Source organism: Cariama cristata, unplaced genomic scaffold, assembly GCF_000690535.1.
Source record: "Cariama cristata isolate BGI_N322 unplaced genomic scaffold, ASM69053v1 scaffold3175, whole genome shotgun sequence".
NCBI classification, from domain to species: Eukaryota; Metazoa; Chordata; class Aves; order Cariamiformes; family Cariamidae; genus Cariama; species Cariama cristata.
The window spans coordinates 23780-36257 of NW_009619040.1; the positions used below are offsets into that span (position 1 = coordinate 23780).

Below are 12478 nucleotides of genomic sequence, written 5' to 3' on the forward strand. Positions count from 1 at the left end.
TCTTTGACTTTGAAGTTATTATTTTTGCAGAGAGAAAAGAAGATCCTATATCAGGGCATTTGCAAGGGTCTTACGGGTGCAGACTTAACTCCCTGTCAGACTTCCTGCATCTGCAAGACATTCTGTGCCTTTAAAGAAGGGAGGCTAATGAGAATAACTGCTAACCTACCACACAACCTCTGAGTGGACTGGTATATCAGATTGGGAGGCTTTAGAACTGCTGCCATTACAAGGCCATACATACAAATTGAAAGCCTAGATTTTATAGTATAATAGGAGGAAAGATTACTAAGTAGAACCAGAGCTAGGAGGCAATCAAAGTCAGAAGAGTTAAAATGAAAGTTCCTCTGCAAATTGGCTTCTAATTTGATCTGCTGAAATAGTCTCACTCAAAAGAATCATCATCCCAATACCTGTTCAGAATTAGCAGTGATGGGACCAGTCACATTCAAAGCTGGGGCTTGAGGAGCAGAATACGCCGTTGGAGAAGATGAAGAGTAAGAACTGGTGCTCATTCTTTGCTGAGACTGTGAATTGTGCATATTTGCTGCAGGATCAACTTCAGGAACACTCTGCCACATCAGAAAGACAGCAGTTCAAAAGTTGAATTGTGACAGCACTTGCTTTGTCAGCAACCTCAGGCCAAATATGCTCAAATATAGAATATAATTGCACCTTGTGGAAAAGGTCAGTGTAGTTACGAGAACAGACTGGCAGGACAGCCCATAAACAGACAGCTGCAACAAAAATGCATGCCCATATCTTTTGACCCAGCCCACATGCATTTAAGTCAATTTACCTTTACAAGAAAAGTGAGAAGCAAAATAAAAACAAGAGCCAAAGATAAATAATTATGTGTTATTTTAAACGAAGATCTCAGCTGCAGGCTTACAAAAAATTGTGATACCTAGCTACTGAATTTAATTCATCTTGACAGAAGAATTGTAATCTTTCAGTCCTTGATCACTTGCGTTTACCACTTCAAAGATTCATTAACTTCAGTTTTCAGAGTGAATAATCAGAACACCTGTGATCATTAAGTTACCTCCTAGCAGCATTTCTGTCAACTTTCCAGACCTAACTTTTCAGAGGTGTAAAGATCTCACATTACCACGGGATCAGTGAGAGATTCAGACTCTGTACACCTTTAACCACGACGGGCAGGCCTTGGTTCAGGGTTATTGCCAAGAGAAACAATCATACTTTTGAGCAAAAGAAGTAAGTCTCAATCATACAACCTGCTGGACTCTCTTTGAACAAATTATTTGCATTTTTCTGGTGGTTTTGTGGTACAAGACAAGTGTATAAACCTCCTCCAAACTCTTTTCTCAGATTGATGTTTGACTCAAGGGAGGAGATACCATTAGCTTATCAGCCTGTCAAACGCAGCTGTATTACGCTTCTCCTATGTGCCCTTTCACTATTAAAAAAGCCTTTCCAGGAGTGAGAAAATAAGCCAAATTCAGAGAAACAGGAGGGGAAAGAAGATTAGTTATCCAACTATTTAGACATCTTGGGAAAATAACCCTGGAATTGCAATGCTGCAGCTTACCCTCTGTGGTGTGTGTATTGGAGACAGAGCATCGAGATCTGCCATAGGAAACTCTATGCCCTTCCTCTTGAGCTCTTCATAAATATGCACTACTCCAGTTAAATCAGGGCTGCTTCGAAAGGCATCAGCCCAAGCCTGCAAAACATGAGGGATTATCCATAAAACTTCCAAACAAAGTTCCAGCTCCACCCTGACCTCAGATACTGACTACAAAAGCTTTTGTGTATTTCAGCTTCAAAGGGAAGCTGTAATCATTAGACCAGGTCTAAAAGATCCTGCAAATATTATTAAGACAGTCACGTACACATTTTATTCAAATATAAAGTAGACAGGAACCCAGTGCACGGTAGCTATGTCTAGCCCCTGACATCATCAAAATCTGTAAATGCAAATGAAAGCCTCTTCCAACCTCCTCTACTTAGCAGCGACTGTGTGCTGATCTTTTCTTGCATATGCTATGGCCAACGACCCACCAGAAAAAGTCTATGTGAAAGATTAAATTGATCTAAGCAAAAGTCATAAAGTCATACAATAATCTTAGGTAACCACAATTTACTTTGTGAAACACCCTCATTTGTTACCAAAGAAAAAACCACAGCTGTGAAGTTTCCTTCAGTATTTTATTTGGACCAAACTTAAATAAAAAAGGTAGTTTCTGAGTTCTTATATTGTGAAACATGCAGTCCCATGAGCAGCAGAACTAATGAAGCCTGCATTCTTACAGAGCATATCCAACACTTAAGACGCCCTGGTGCGTCAGAAAGAACAAGTTTAAAGGGAGAATTTCCCACAGCCAGAACACTCATCTCTCCCGCATGAATTCTCTGGTGTCGAAAAAGACTTTGGTTCACATTTGAGCTTCTCCCTCAGTGGGAGCAACAAATGTTTCTCTTCTCTAGCCAGCCTCCTGCACCCATGAAGTTGCTAGGAGCATAGTATCTTGAAAGCCTCTACCCCCTTTCACTTTTGCTGGAAATCAGCCAATTATTAAACATTTAGAGGAAGGAAAAAGTGAAATATTATGATTCTGTTAAAGATGAAGCATTCCACAAACCCCCACATACATGAGGCAGAGTATCAGTGTGCCAGATCCAGAACTACTGCGAGACGTCTGTGTGGGCTCTGAACTTAATTCATATAGTCATCACTTTTACTAGTTCTTTGACTATTTTTACTTTAAAAGCTGGTTTTAATCACTTTTTATATTTGAGAGAAGAGAAATCAAAGATAGCAAAGCAAGATAAGGAATAATACTAACATTTAACTTACATTCCTATTCTGTTCAATTCTAAGAGCGAGCATTTCCTATCCTTCATGCCCAGGAGACAATCCATTATCAGATTCAAGCTAACAATTCTGGGTTTGCTTTTCAGCTTTGTTAAGAGTAAATTAACTGCATCAACTGTTCTGATGCAGTACAAGTCCAAACAGCCCCATCCGAGCGAGAGAAAACAGCTTCGACTGCAAAGAGCCGTACTGTTTCCTCAGAATTGACCTTCCAAACCAACCCTAATTCTGACGGAGGTACTGACTGTACAAATAACTCCACCCTTGCACTTTCTCTGCATTTTCAATTTACATAAGAAGTCATCTGAATGATGCTTCTCCATAATGGTGTTCCCCACGTCAACTCTATTTGCAAATAAGAGTGAAAAATGTTAGGCAAGGGATGCTCTATTTAATAATCACTCAAAAGAAACTTCGAGGCAGAAGTATGCTGCGTTGCTGCCCCCAACTTTTAATGAGGCTTGTTCGTCCAGGAGGATGCACTAATGCATCCTCTGTTTCGCTCGCTTCCTATAGATTTTCTTGTAGGCACTAATGACAGTGAACTCACTTCATTTGCACTTTAACTTTTTAATATATTCTCTCTTTTGCAACTCTCTTTCCTGGAGAAAGGAGACACTTTCATTTGTATTCTTCTTCTGCCTGAGCTGGCAGCATTACCTACATTAGTGTGTCTCGCAGAGGTCAGAAGCAGGACTGGGCACTATTGTCCTAAGTGCTGTCTACAGACACTGTAAGACAATCCCTGTCCTAGACAGCTTACAATTCAAATAGGTAATGGTAATATTAGCTCTGCTTTACGGATAAGGAGCTACACACAGAGCTTAGAGACTTGCCCATTGTCCAAACAAGCATATGACAGAGGTGAGATTGAATTCAGATCTTCTAAAACTTTGGGCCAGGCTATCAAAAGGTAGATGCTTAAGGATGCTGCTGTATAAATCCCACTTGGCACCTCAGTGTGCCCAAACAGGTTAATTAAATACCATTGAAAATCTGGCCCCCACATCACTGACCATCCCAAGACAATTTTTCCAGTGTCGAACACTTTTTAAACACATGTACCCTCAAAAGAATTTGCCATGTCACTAGAAGTCTCCCTGTGCTTCATCTTTCATGACGTGAAAGTGCTCAGCTACTGGGCAGTAAGTTGGTATGAACTCTGAGGTGATCTGCAAGTTCTTACCAGAGAGGCACAGCAATACGGAATACTTCCTCGGCCTTTTAGCAAGGTGAAGAAGGAAGGATAAGCAATACGGAATACATGCTAATTCATGTACACTGGGAAACAGGTGAGACACAAGATGCCCAACATCTCAAAACAGTCGAGTCTCTAGGTAAGAAATTGGATAGCAGCTTCATCTGCCCTTGCTATGGAAAGGCCCAGCAGTATAAGAGCTGTATGGCTGAAGACATATGCTGTTTGTACAGCTTTTTTCCATGCTTTCAAGTGCTGTTAATCCTCTCATTTCTGTTCTTATTAATTCCCTGATATCAAATTGTAAAAAGCCTACAGAATGGGATAAATGTAACGTTAGTGGAACAGAGCTGAGAAGAGATCAGCCCCCTGGAACAGAGCTAACTCCAACTGCAGGGAGCTCTAAAGAGCAAAGTCTAAGCTGAGCAAAGTGGTCATGACGTACGGGATATTTTGGGTGTGCGTGTCCATAGGGCAGCAGAGATGAGTGACTGCAATCACTTTTCCAAACTTGTCAGGCAATCTGGAAAACAAAGTCCCCTACCACCTCCAGCTAAAGAGACACTAACAGAACCCACCCACAGGCAACTTTCATAATTCTCAGGCTTTTTATATCAAAAGGCATTTAGCACCTAGAATGAGGCTTTTAGCTCTACTGCACTAAGTCTACTCGGATAAAGCTCTGTTTAATACACTGAGGCAATGACTGCGGCTTTTTGGTTATGTTACAAACGCTTCCATCTTCGTTGTGTTGATGATTGGGAAGCCACTTAAATCCAGGACCCAGCGTAACCAACATTCTCTAAAACACTGTAGCAGAGCAAACAGTGTGGAAACATTCACAGTTTCTCTTTATGGGACAATATTTAACCTCATCTCCTGGTCACTGTGTGCATCAGCTCTCCCACCAGAGCAGGCAGACACTCGGGGACTCAGTCAGACGCACAAGAATTGCTTTTAATAATGTCATTAATTTTGTGCTATTTTTTAAAAAACCCTTGACATCAGAGATCAGAAAGAAAGGGACCCCATAGACCGCAGTGCAATGCCCACCTAATTCCCCCGCCCAGCCTACTTCCTCATCGGAAATCACTTACTTACATTGTCACGCTCTAACGATGTCCTATCTGTGTATCCAAATAACAAATAAACCAGCAGAAATGCAACTGCATGCTTTGCCACAAAAATCAGAAGTATATTTGGAAAACTATGCTGCGCATTTGTAAATACCTTCCCACAAGAAACACTGCAGCAGGTTTATATCATTTTAAATACGCAGTGTCTTTTAGTCTCCGGTGTACGCAATAGCCCGTAGAAGCTTAGTGATAAAGCCTCCTATAATTGTCAGATTTCCTCCAGGCAGGCACCAATGTTTCCTCATGTGTTGCTAATGGTTTGTGGAATTAACATGGCTGTTTATTGTTATGCTGCACAGAAGGAGAAGTGGCAGACAGGCCTATGTCTGAACTTCCCCACTGCAGGCAAGGATCTGACAGCGCACTTTTACTGCACAATAACCAGAGAAAAGACACCAAAACCATTTTAACTCCTATATGGTCATTTACTTTTCTATAACCATCTTTAAAAGGAATTCAGAATGCTTTCTAATGGAGGGAAACAGCTCCATTTTACGGTCAGGGAACAGACACAGAAAGGTAAGTGTTCTGCAACTGACAGAGAAAGCACGATCCTCTAAAATTTCCTTGCCTCAAATGACAAGCCCATCACAGAAGCAGGTCTGCAGCTTCTAGATGTGACTGTTAAATTGCAAAGCCATCCATTTATCTTTTATTAAGTCATCTCAGTTTAGAGTGGTACCTTTCTAACTGGAATCCAGACATTTCTCCCTGGATAAAATATCTATGCGTGTGCATGTCTGCTCTTCCCTGTCAATCTGCATATATTGTTTGTTTATACGTATAAAGAACTTGCCACATTTTTAATGGTGACAGCATGTTTAGCAATGCGTAGTACTGAAGCAGACAGTCCTTATTTCAGGCAGCAACATATGGAAGCAGAGACAAGCTGTGTACCTGAATCAGCGCTAGTACTTTATCCTGTACAATAGTAGGGGGATTATTCTTGGGTGAGATGATTTTCACCAGAACACCATCTATGAAGTCACGGTTTGCCACTAAGACATGAAAGCGATGGCCACAGTTCTTCACACAGGTCTCCAACACCTACACACACAAAAAAACATTCATTGTTGGAGCAAAGCTTGATCACACACAGAGCACCTATGTGGTTGGTTACTCATTTAGGTGGGGTTTTTTTTATTTTAAAACTTTCGATGGGACGGAGAGAAGATAGAGAAGAAATTATACTTAGATTCTTAATTCTTCTTTTCTTCCCCAATTTTACCAAAAAGTTTCCTTTCTACACACACATTTAGATGTACCTCACCCACCATTAACATATTGGGCACTTTGGTGATCTACCTTTGCCTGTTTTCAAGGTAAAGAAACATAAAGTTTCTTCCTCTTCAAAGCAGAACTTTCCAACCTGCGCAGCTGAACAGCTAAGTACACAGCATCACATCAAGAACAGGTAAGACAGAGGACATCCCGTCACAGTGAGATATTATCGTGCTGTGGCACTCCACCATTTTCGATGTACCTGGAACACAGCTGGACCCGGTTGCTCTGAGCTATAAGCCATGTTTTAGAGTTGGGAATTCAGGTGAATGATCTTCACTCATTCAAAACACTCCCTTGTGAATGCTCTGACAGGTTATACTTTGACACATTTTCCCCCTGCAACCTAGCTAGAGGCACCTTCCACTTGCCATTCAACTGCCACAGAAGAACAGCTGTTGATTTTTCTCTGAAGAACATGATTAGCATGGAGATAAATCCAATGCGTCACTTCTCCTTACAGCCATGCCTAATAACCACTGCAACTCTGTATATGAGGAGTCTGTAATTACTCTCCTACTTCAGCTACTTTCATCAGCCATGATGACACGGCCTCATTCCTGATGAATTTTGCTCTTTCCTGCACAATGGATAATCTCGTGGTTTGGTCTTTGGTAATCTGTCAAAATGACAATCCAGGATAGGAAATGGCAAGAAGACAGAAAGTACAGTCATGCTTCATCAGGGAGATGCAACAAGAGCTCTGTGAAAGAATCATACAGATCACATACCCACAGCAGCATAACTCGATCTAGTTACTGCTGCTCATTCCTCAGACTGCTCCGGCGCAGAGCCTGCCCAGCACCACATGTTCAGGAGTGCTGCATTACCCAGGAAACATCTAGCTAAAGTCATCAGCAGGATTGGCAAATTATCTCACACCTTAGCAGTGCTGCCTAAATGCACAGAATACAATTTACACCTTATTGAGTGAAATTACATCAGCATAAATTAATGTAAGTCTCCTGCAGAGATCCATTCACAAGGGAAATTGTGCATCAGCTACTTATGAATCACAGAATGGTTTGGTTGGAAAGGGACCTTAAAGAACATCTGGTTCCAACCTCCCTGCCATGGGCATGGACAGCTTCCACCAGACCAGGTTGCTCAAAGCCCCATCCAACCTGGTCTTGAACACTTCCAGGGATGGGGCATCCACAGCTTCTCTGGGCAACCTGTGCCACTGCCTCACCACCCCCACTGTGAAGAATTTAAACTGAAGCTGAAAACATGGCAAGTTCATCATTCTCACTTGCAGATATGCCCACAGCTGTTGTCTTGCAGTGAAGAAATGGCTGGACACAGGGAGATGAGAGTAGAAGGGAAAGCCTGGAAGAGTTCACAGACCCATTTGGGCTACTTTAACTTTCCCCAGTCAGTACTTGGGATGAGTAAGAGCCCCAAAAAAAAGTAGAAATCAATTGAGTCAGAAAAACGCTGTGCAAAGCTTCCAGCAACTCTCCCCAAGGAAGTGAGGAGGCAATTGGAGAGAAGAAAAGGACAGAGCAGTGGCTGTTAAAGCAAATAGTGTGTACATTCAGGAGAGTGCCAGGAAAAGGAAAATGACCAAAGAAAAGGGTTCTGCCCTTTTGAGGCATTCCAGCCTGCCCCCACTCACCGTCAGCGCCAGCATGACCTCTCTGTAATTTTTGTTTCCATTCAGCCTCTTCTTCAGTGCTCGAATGGCATCCTTTGGGCTGAAGGAGAAACACACCATTTTTAAAAGATAGCTCAGACACGCTTTTCACATGCCATATACTGTGGGAAAAGGGATCGTTTACCATTTCCAGCTGGACACAAGCATGTGCGTTAACTTCAGATTACTTGACTACAACCAAACTAGGGTCATATAGAATTATGTGAGGAGACAAGGTAACACAGAAGTCAAGACTGGAGCAACGCTCAAGGCCTCCAAAAAGGCAGGATGTTGATCAAGCAGGAAAGATTGACAGCCACTCAGAAAAAGGCCAGGGCATAAGACAGGTGATCAGTTCTCCTGCAAACTGCAAGCAGCACAGCTTTTCTGATGCTGAAGGAGATGTATCAGAGAACCTCTCTATTCAAATGGCTGAAATTAATAGCATTGCAGCACTGCAAAGAGATACACTTGCTGAAAACAAGAACCCCAGAGGTACAAACTTGGTACCCTCTCCAACAACACATTTTTCATGCCAGCCCTCCCAAGCAGAGATCGACCACGGAAAGTGCTGCATCAAACAGTAGTTTTCCAAAATGTCTAAGGAGTAAGAAAACTAAGCAACTCATATGCAAACTGCCTTCCAACTATGAGCACCTGCCTCCAGACTCACTGCATCTCCTCACATGCTGAGTACGACTGGACAAAGATTGCGTTCATGAACCTTTCAAAGTTTGCTGAAATCGCACATACCCTTCTTCTGTCTCATTGATAATGTCACAGATCTCCATGTTAAGTGTCCAGTCTTCGCTCTGCAGAGAGCCATCTGTGGCCTTTTCTGTAAAGAAAAATAAATCTTTTTACATCTTCCTAATTAGGTACGATACTTCAATCCATCTTCAGCTACTCCGAGCTGAAACTATCCAGTAAAAGAAAGATGGAGAAAAAAAAGTCCCCACTGACCGTAAGCTACATAAAACCTTCCCTCCTGGTTTTAGGAATCAGCATAGAGGTTTCCAGACAGAATCAATCACCCCTCAAGCTCACTACCTTCCGCCCACATAGATGGGCTGTTCTTCAAAGACTCCTGAATTCCTGGGAGAGTAGGAAAATGTCAGCTAATTCCAATTTAAACTTCTCAGATGCTGCATTGTTGGCAAGTTATGAGGTAGGAAAATGTCCTCAAAATCAACATGACGTCCTCCCTGTTTTAGATAAGGCAGATAATACCTCCACATGAATCAAGGGAGGAAAAATAGCAACTTGGAGACAGAATTCAAGCAAGTCCAGAATTTCAGCATGAAAAGAACCACCAGCATGTGAAAGCATTTAGCACATGACAGTTCAGGTCATGATATCATTCACGGGCACCCCTTTTTGCCCAGGACTCTTCTACTCCTGTACCACGGTCCCTCAATATCTGCTTGCCAGAGGGTTGGGCACTGCTTACCTCTGTCCCACACTATGCCCCCAGTCTCCTCTCTGTGCTGGGGCTATGTATACATCTTCCAAGCACAATCTGCCTTCCTCCTGACTCCAAATGCTCCCTCACATGGCAGGTAAGTCACTCTGGCATCAGACTAAATTCTACGGGAAGGATGACCTATAGCACTGTGACAGTGGCAGATGCCAACTGTTGGCAGTTTAATTTATAGACGTCTGCAAGAGTAGCATAACCATAACTTCAAGTAATCAGTTGACAAGAACTATTTCCTCCTTGGGATTTCCTCCTAAATCAATATAGTTCTGTCTAGTGGTGCCTAGAATATCCCCTGAATTTTTCACACTTCTCACTTGCAGCGTTCAAACCCTATCTGCATTACACTACCCACATTCAGAAATGCTATTGAGTTGAACATAAAGCCTGTCACCAGACAGACCTAAAAAGGGGACAAACACGACCTTCTCCTCTAAATTAGTCTAGGTTTTTCTATAGATCTCTGGCATCCAATGTTGGAAGGCTAACAGAGTAAACAAAAGCATTTTTAAAATGTAAAATAAACCAAGGGAAAAAAACCAACCAAAACTTTTAAACATTTTAAAGCAGAAACAAAAACACAGGTACCACCTTCTCCAACTATCCTTCTGTCTTGACATCAGACCCCAATCTGTCCCCCAGAACAAGGCAGATTTTGTTTGAGAACACCAGGCTCCAAGGACTTCACACATCTCTTCTTCTGTTTGCCAACGATGTTTTTCGCATTAGCATTTCTATCACTGTGACTGAGAATACAGATGCCCACAGGCCATAATTATGGGACATTATGCGGAGAAAGGCTACGTGTCTGGGTAATTCCAGTTTCAGCAACTCGTCTACACCAGAATTGTGGCTAAAGGAACTCCACCAAGGACAGTAATTACAGAAGTCTCAGACAAACCAGACAGCTATGCAAAATCCAAGCAGAGCACACTGAAAAGAAGCTATCCATCTCCAGAATGGAGAGGACACCATGGAAAAGGAGATTATAGAACAGGAGATCTTGCAGGCATCACTTGCCATTCAGAGAGGCAGTGCTGCAAGGCACGCAGATCGCTGGACAGGGTCTCACCCACCGGGGAGGAAAGGGAGGCTGCAAAACTCCCAGCTGTGCCGTCTTCACCTCTGGGTCTCTTCCAGCCATCACCACCTCATGGCAGAGTTCACTTCGGCAACAAAAACTCTGTTTGAGAAGGAGCCTCAGAGAGATGCACAGCTTCCAAATGTCCATTAAATACTGGAAAGGCTACTGAGTATTTTTAATTTACTGCATTTAGACTACGTTAGGCAGGGATTCTCCAAAGGAAGAGTGCAGACAGAGCCGTTCAATGTTTTCTGGGATACAGGAATTCATCTTTGTGCAAAGCTACTTGTAACAATCACTTTTATTAGTTGCATTTTGTTCTTATACTATACATAAGGCTTTATTGCCATAGAATGCGATCTCCCTTCACCTCCATATAGTCCTCGTCGCTTAAGAAAACATTTTGTTTAATATTAGAAAAAAATCCCTTAATATTCAGAGATATATATAAAAAATAAGAAATCACTACATCTGCTCTGTTGGAGAAGGTGATCCCCAAAGCTGCAAAGGATTTATAAGCACAGTGCTGCAAAATGAGAGATTATGCCTTAAATAGAGGGTATTCCTTCAGCTGAGCATATGATTTGTTTTCTTAATCTAAAACTATACTAACAAATTTGTTGACAGTACTTGGCATCGGGCAGCAATTTAGCAATGTTCATACTCTCTGGTCTGCTGTAATCATATTTATAAATGATTGTGGAAAATGCTGATCCTGCACAAAGTTGTGCTAGCAGCCAATGCATTCATTGGTCCTGTAAAACCCATTTAGTTAAGGTTTATTTTGACAAAATGTGTATATGGCAGTACTCCACAGCTAAAAACCGTGATATTTTGGAGCTGGTAGAGTGAAGAGATGCTGCTGCAGCACTGTTTGGAGGCCAGCATAGGAACACCCGTCTGGAGTCCCCAGTAACCTCATTTGTATGTCCCTTCTTAGACACACTAGGGAAATGAAATCCCCTTTCTCCCAGAAAGTTTGGTTACTGCCTTTTTATTTTTGCATTTCTGCTCTTTAGTTGGGAGTAATACGTGGCTGAGACTGTGTGGGTTTAAGACATAACAGTTGTCTTTTTAAGAATTAGTTCTTTTCCCCTTGGGTAATTTTTAATTCGAGTAAGAGTTGGAAGGTAATTTTAGTGTCTTCTTCAGCAAAAGAAAGCACACAAGCACTTGTCATCTGTAGTTGTTTGTCCTTTGTAGGTTGAGTGACCCAGATTTGCTGCTGCAGTGCTCGCTCAGCTGTTACAAAGGAGTTAACCGACTGCAGAGAAGGCATAGGAGGTTGTGTGTGATTTGTTTGAAGAACAGTATTACGCTGCAATCAATTGAAAGCCTGTAGAGCTCTTCTAGAACCAAAACGCAGCAGGTTGTAGTTCTGGATTTCTGGTGAAATAGCTCTGTGTGCGCTCATCCATAAGAGAATCCCTGCCCGATATATCCAAAATGCAGTAAATTAAAAATACTCATTAACCTGTCCAGTATTTAATCGACATTTCATGAATCTCTCTGAGGCGCCTCCTCAAACAGCAAACAGAGATGACTGACAAGATTAAATAGATTTTGGAAACTATCACAGAATTGCAAAGGAATGGCATGCAAATACCCCTTAAAAAGTCACCAGTTCTTCAATCTCTTTCAAGCTCATAAAAAGGCATCTAAGTGGCACTAGTTCACACAAGGACTCTGGAACACCACCAAAGGATTCCAGGGTGACGTAAGAAGTGTTAAATCAGACAAGGAAAAAGGCAATGAGTAGGAGTCCCTCCTGCCTCTCCCCTCACCAAAATGAAGAGTTTATGGTATAGTTTAATTGTATTAAAAAAA

General features: G+C 42.0%; 1 protein-coding gene across 1 annotated transcript in view; it reads right to left on the minus strand.

The window, feature by feature from the left end:
• TOM1L2 (target of myb1-like 2 (chicken)) overlaps positions 1-8923 on the minus strand; it is a gene marked incomplete at its 3' end in the record, with an annotated part of 30081 nt that extends 21158 nt beyond the window's left edge. Inside the window, exons 1-5 of the mRNA XM_009701074.1 lie at positions 8844-8923; positions 8073-8151; positions 6071-6220; positions 1553-1687; positions 414-572 (exon numbers count right to left, since the gene is read on the minus strand). Coding sequence (XP_009699376.1) covers positions 414-572; positions 1553-1687; positions 6071-6220; positions 8073-8151; positions 8844-8881 — 561 coding nt within the window. The remainder of the gene's footprint in view (positions 1-413; positions 573-1552; positions 1688-6070; positions 6221-8072; positions 8152-8843) is intronic.
• Positions 8924-12478: the final 3555 nt, after the last annotated feature.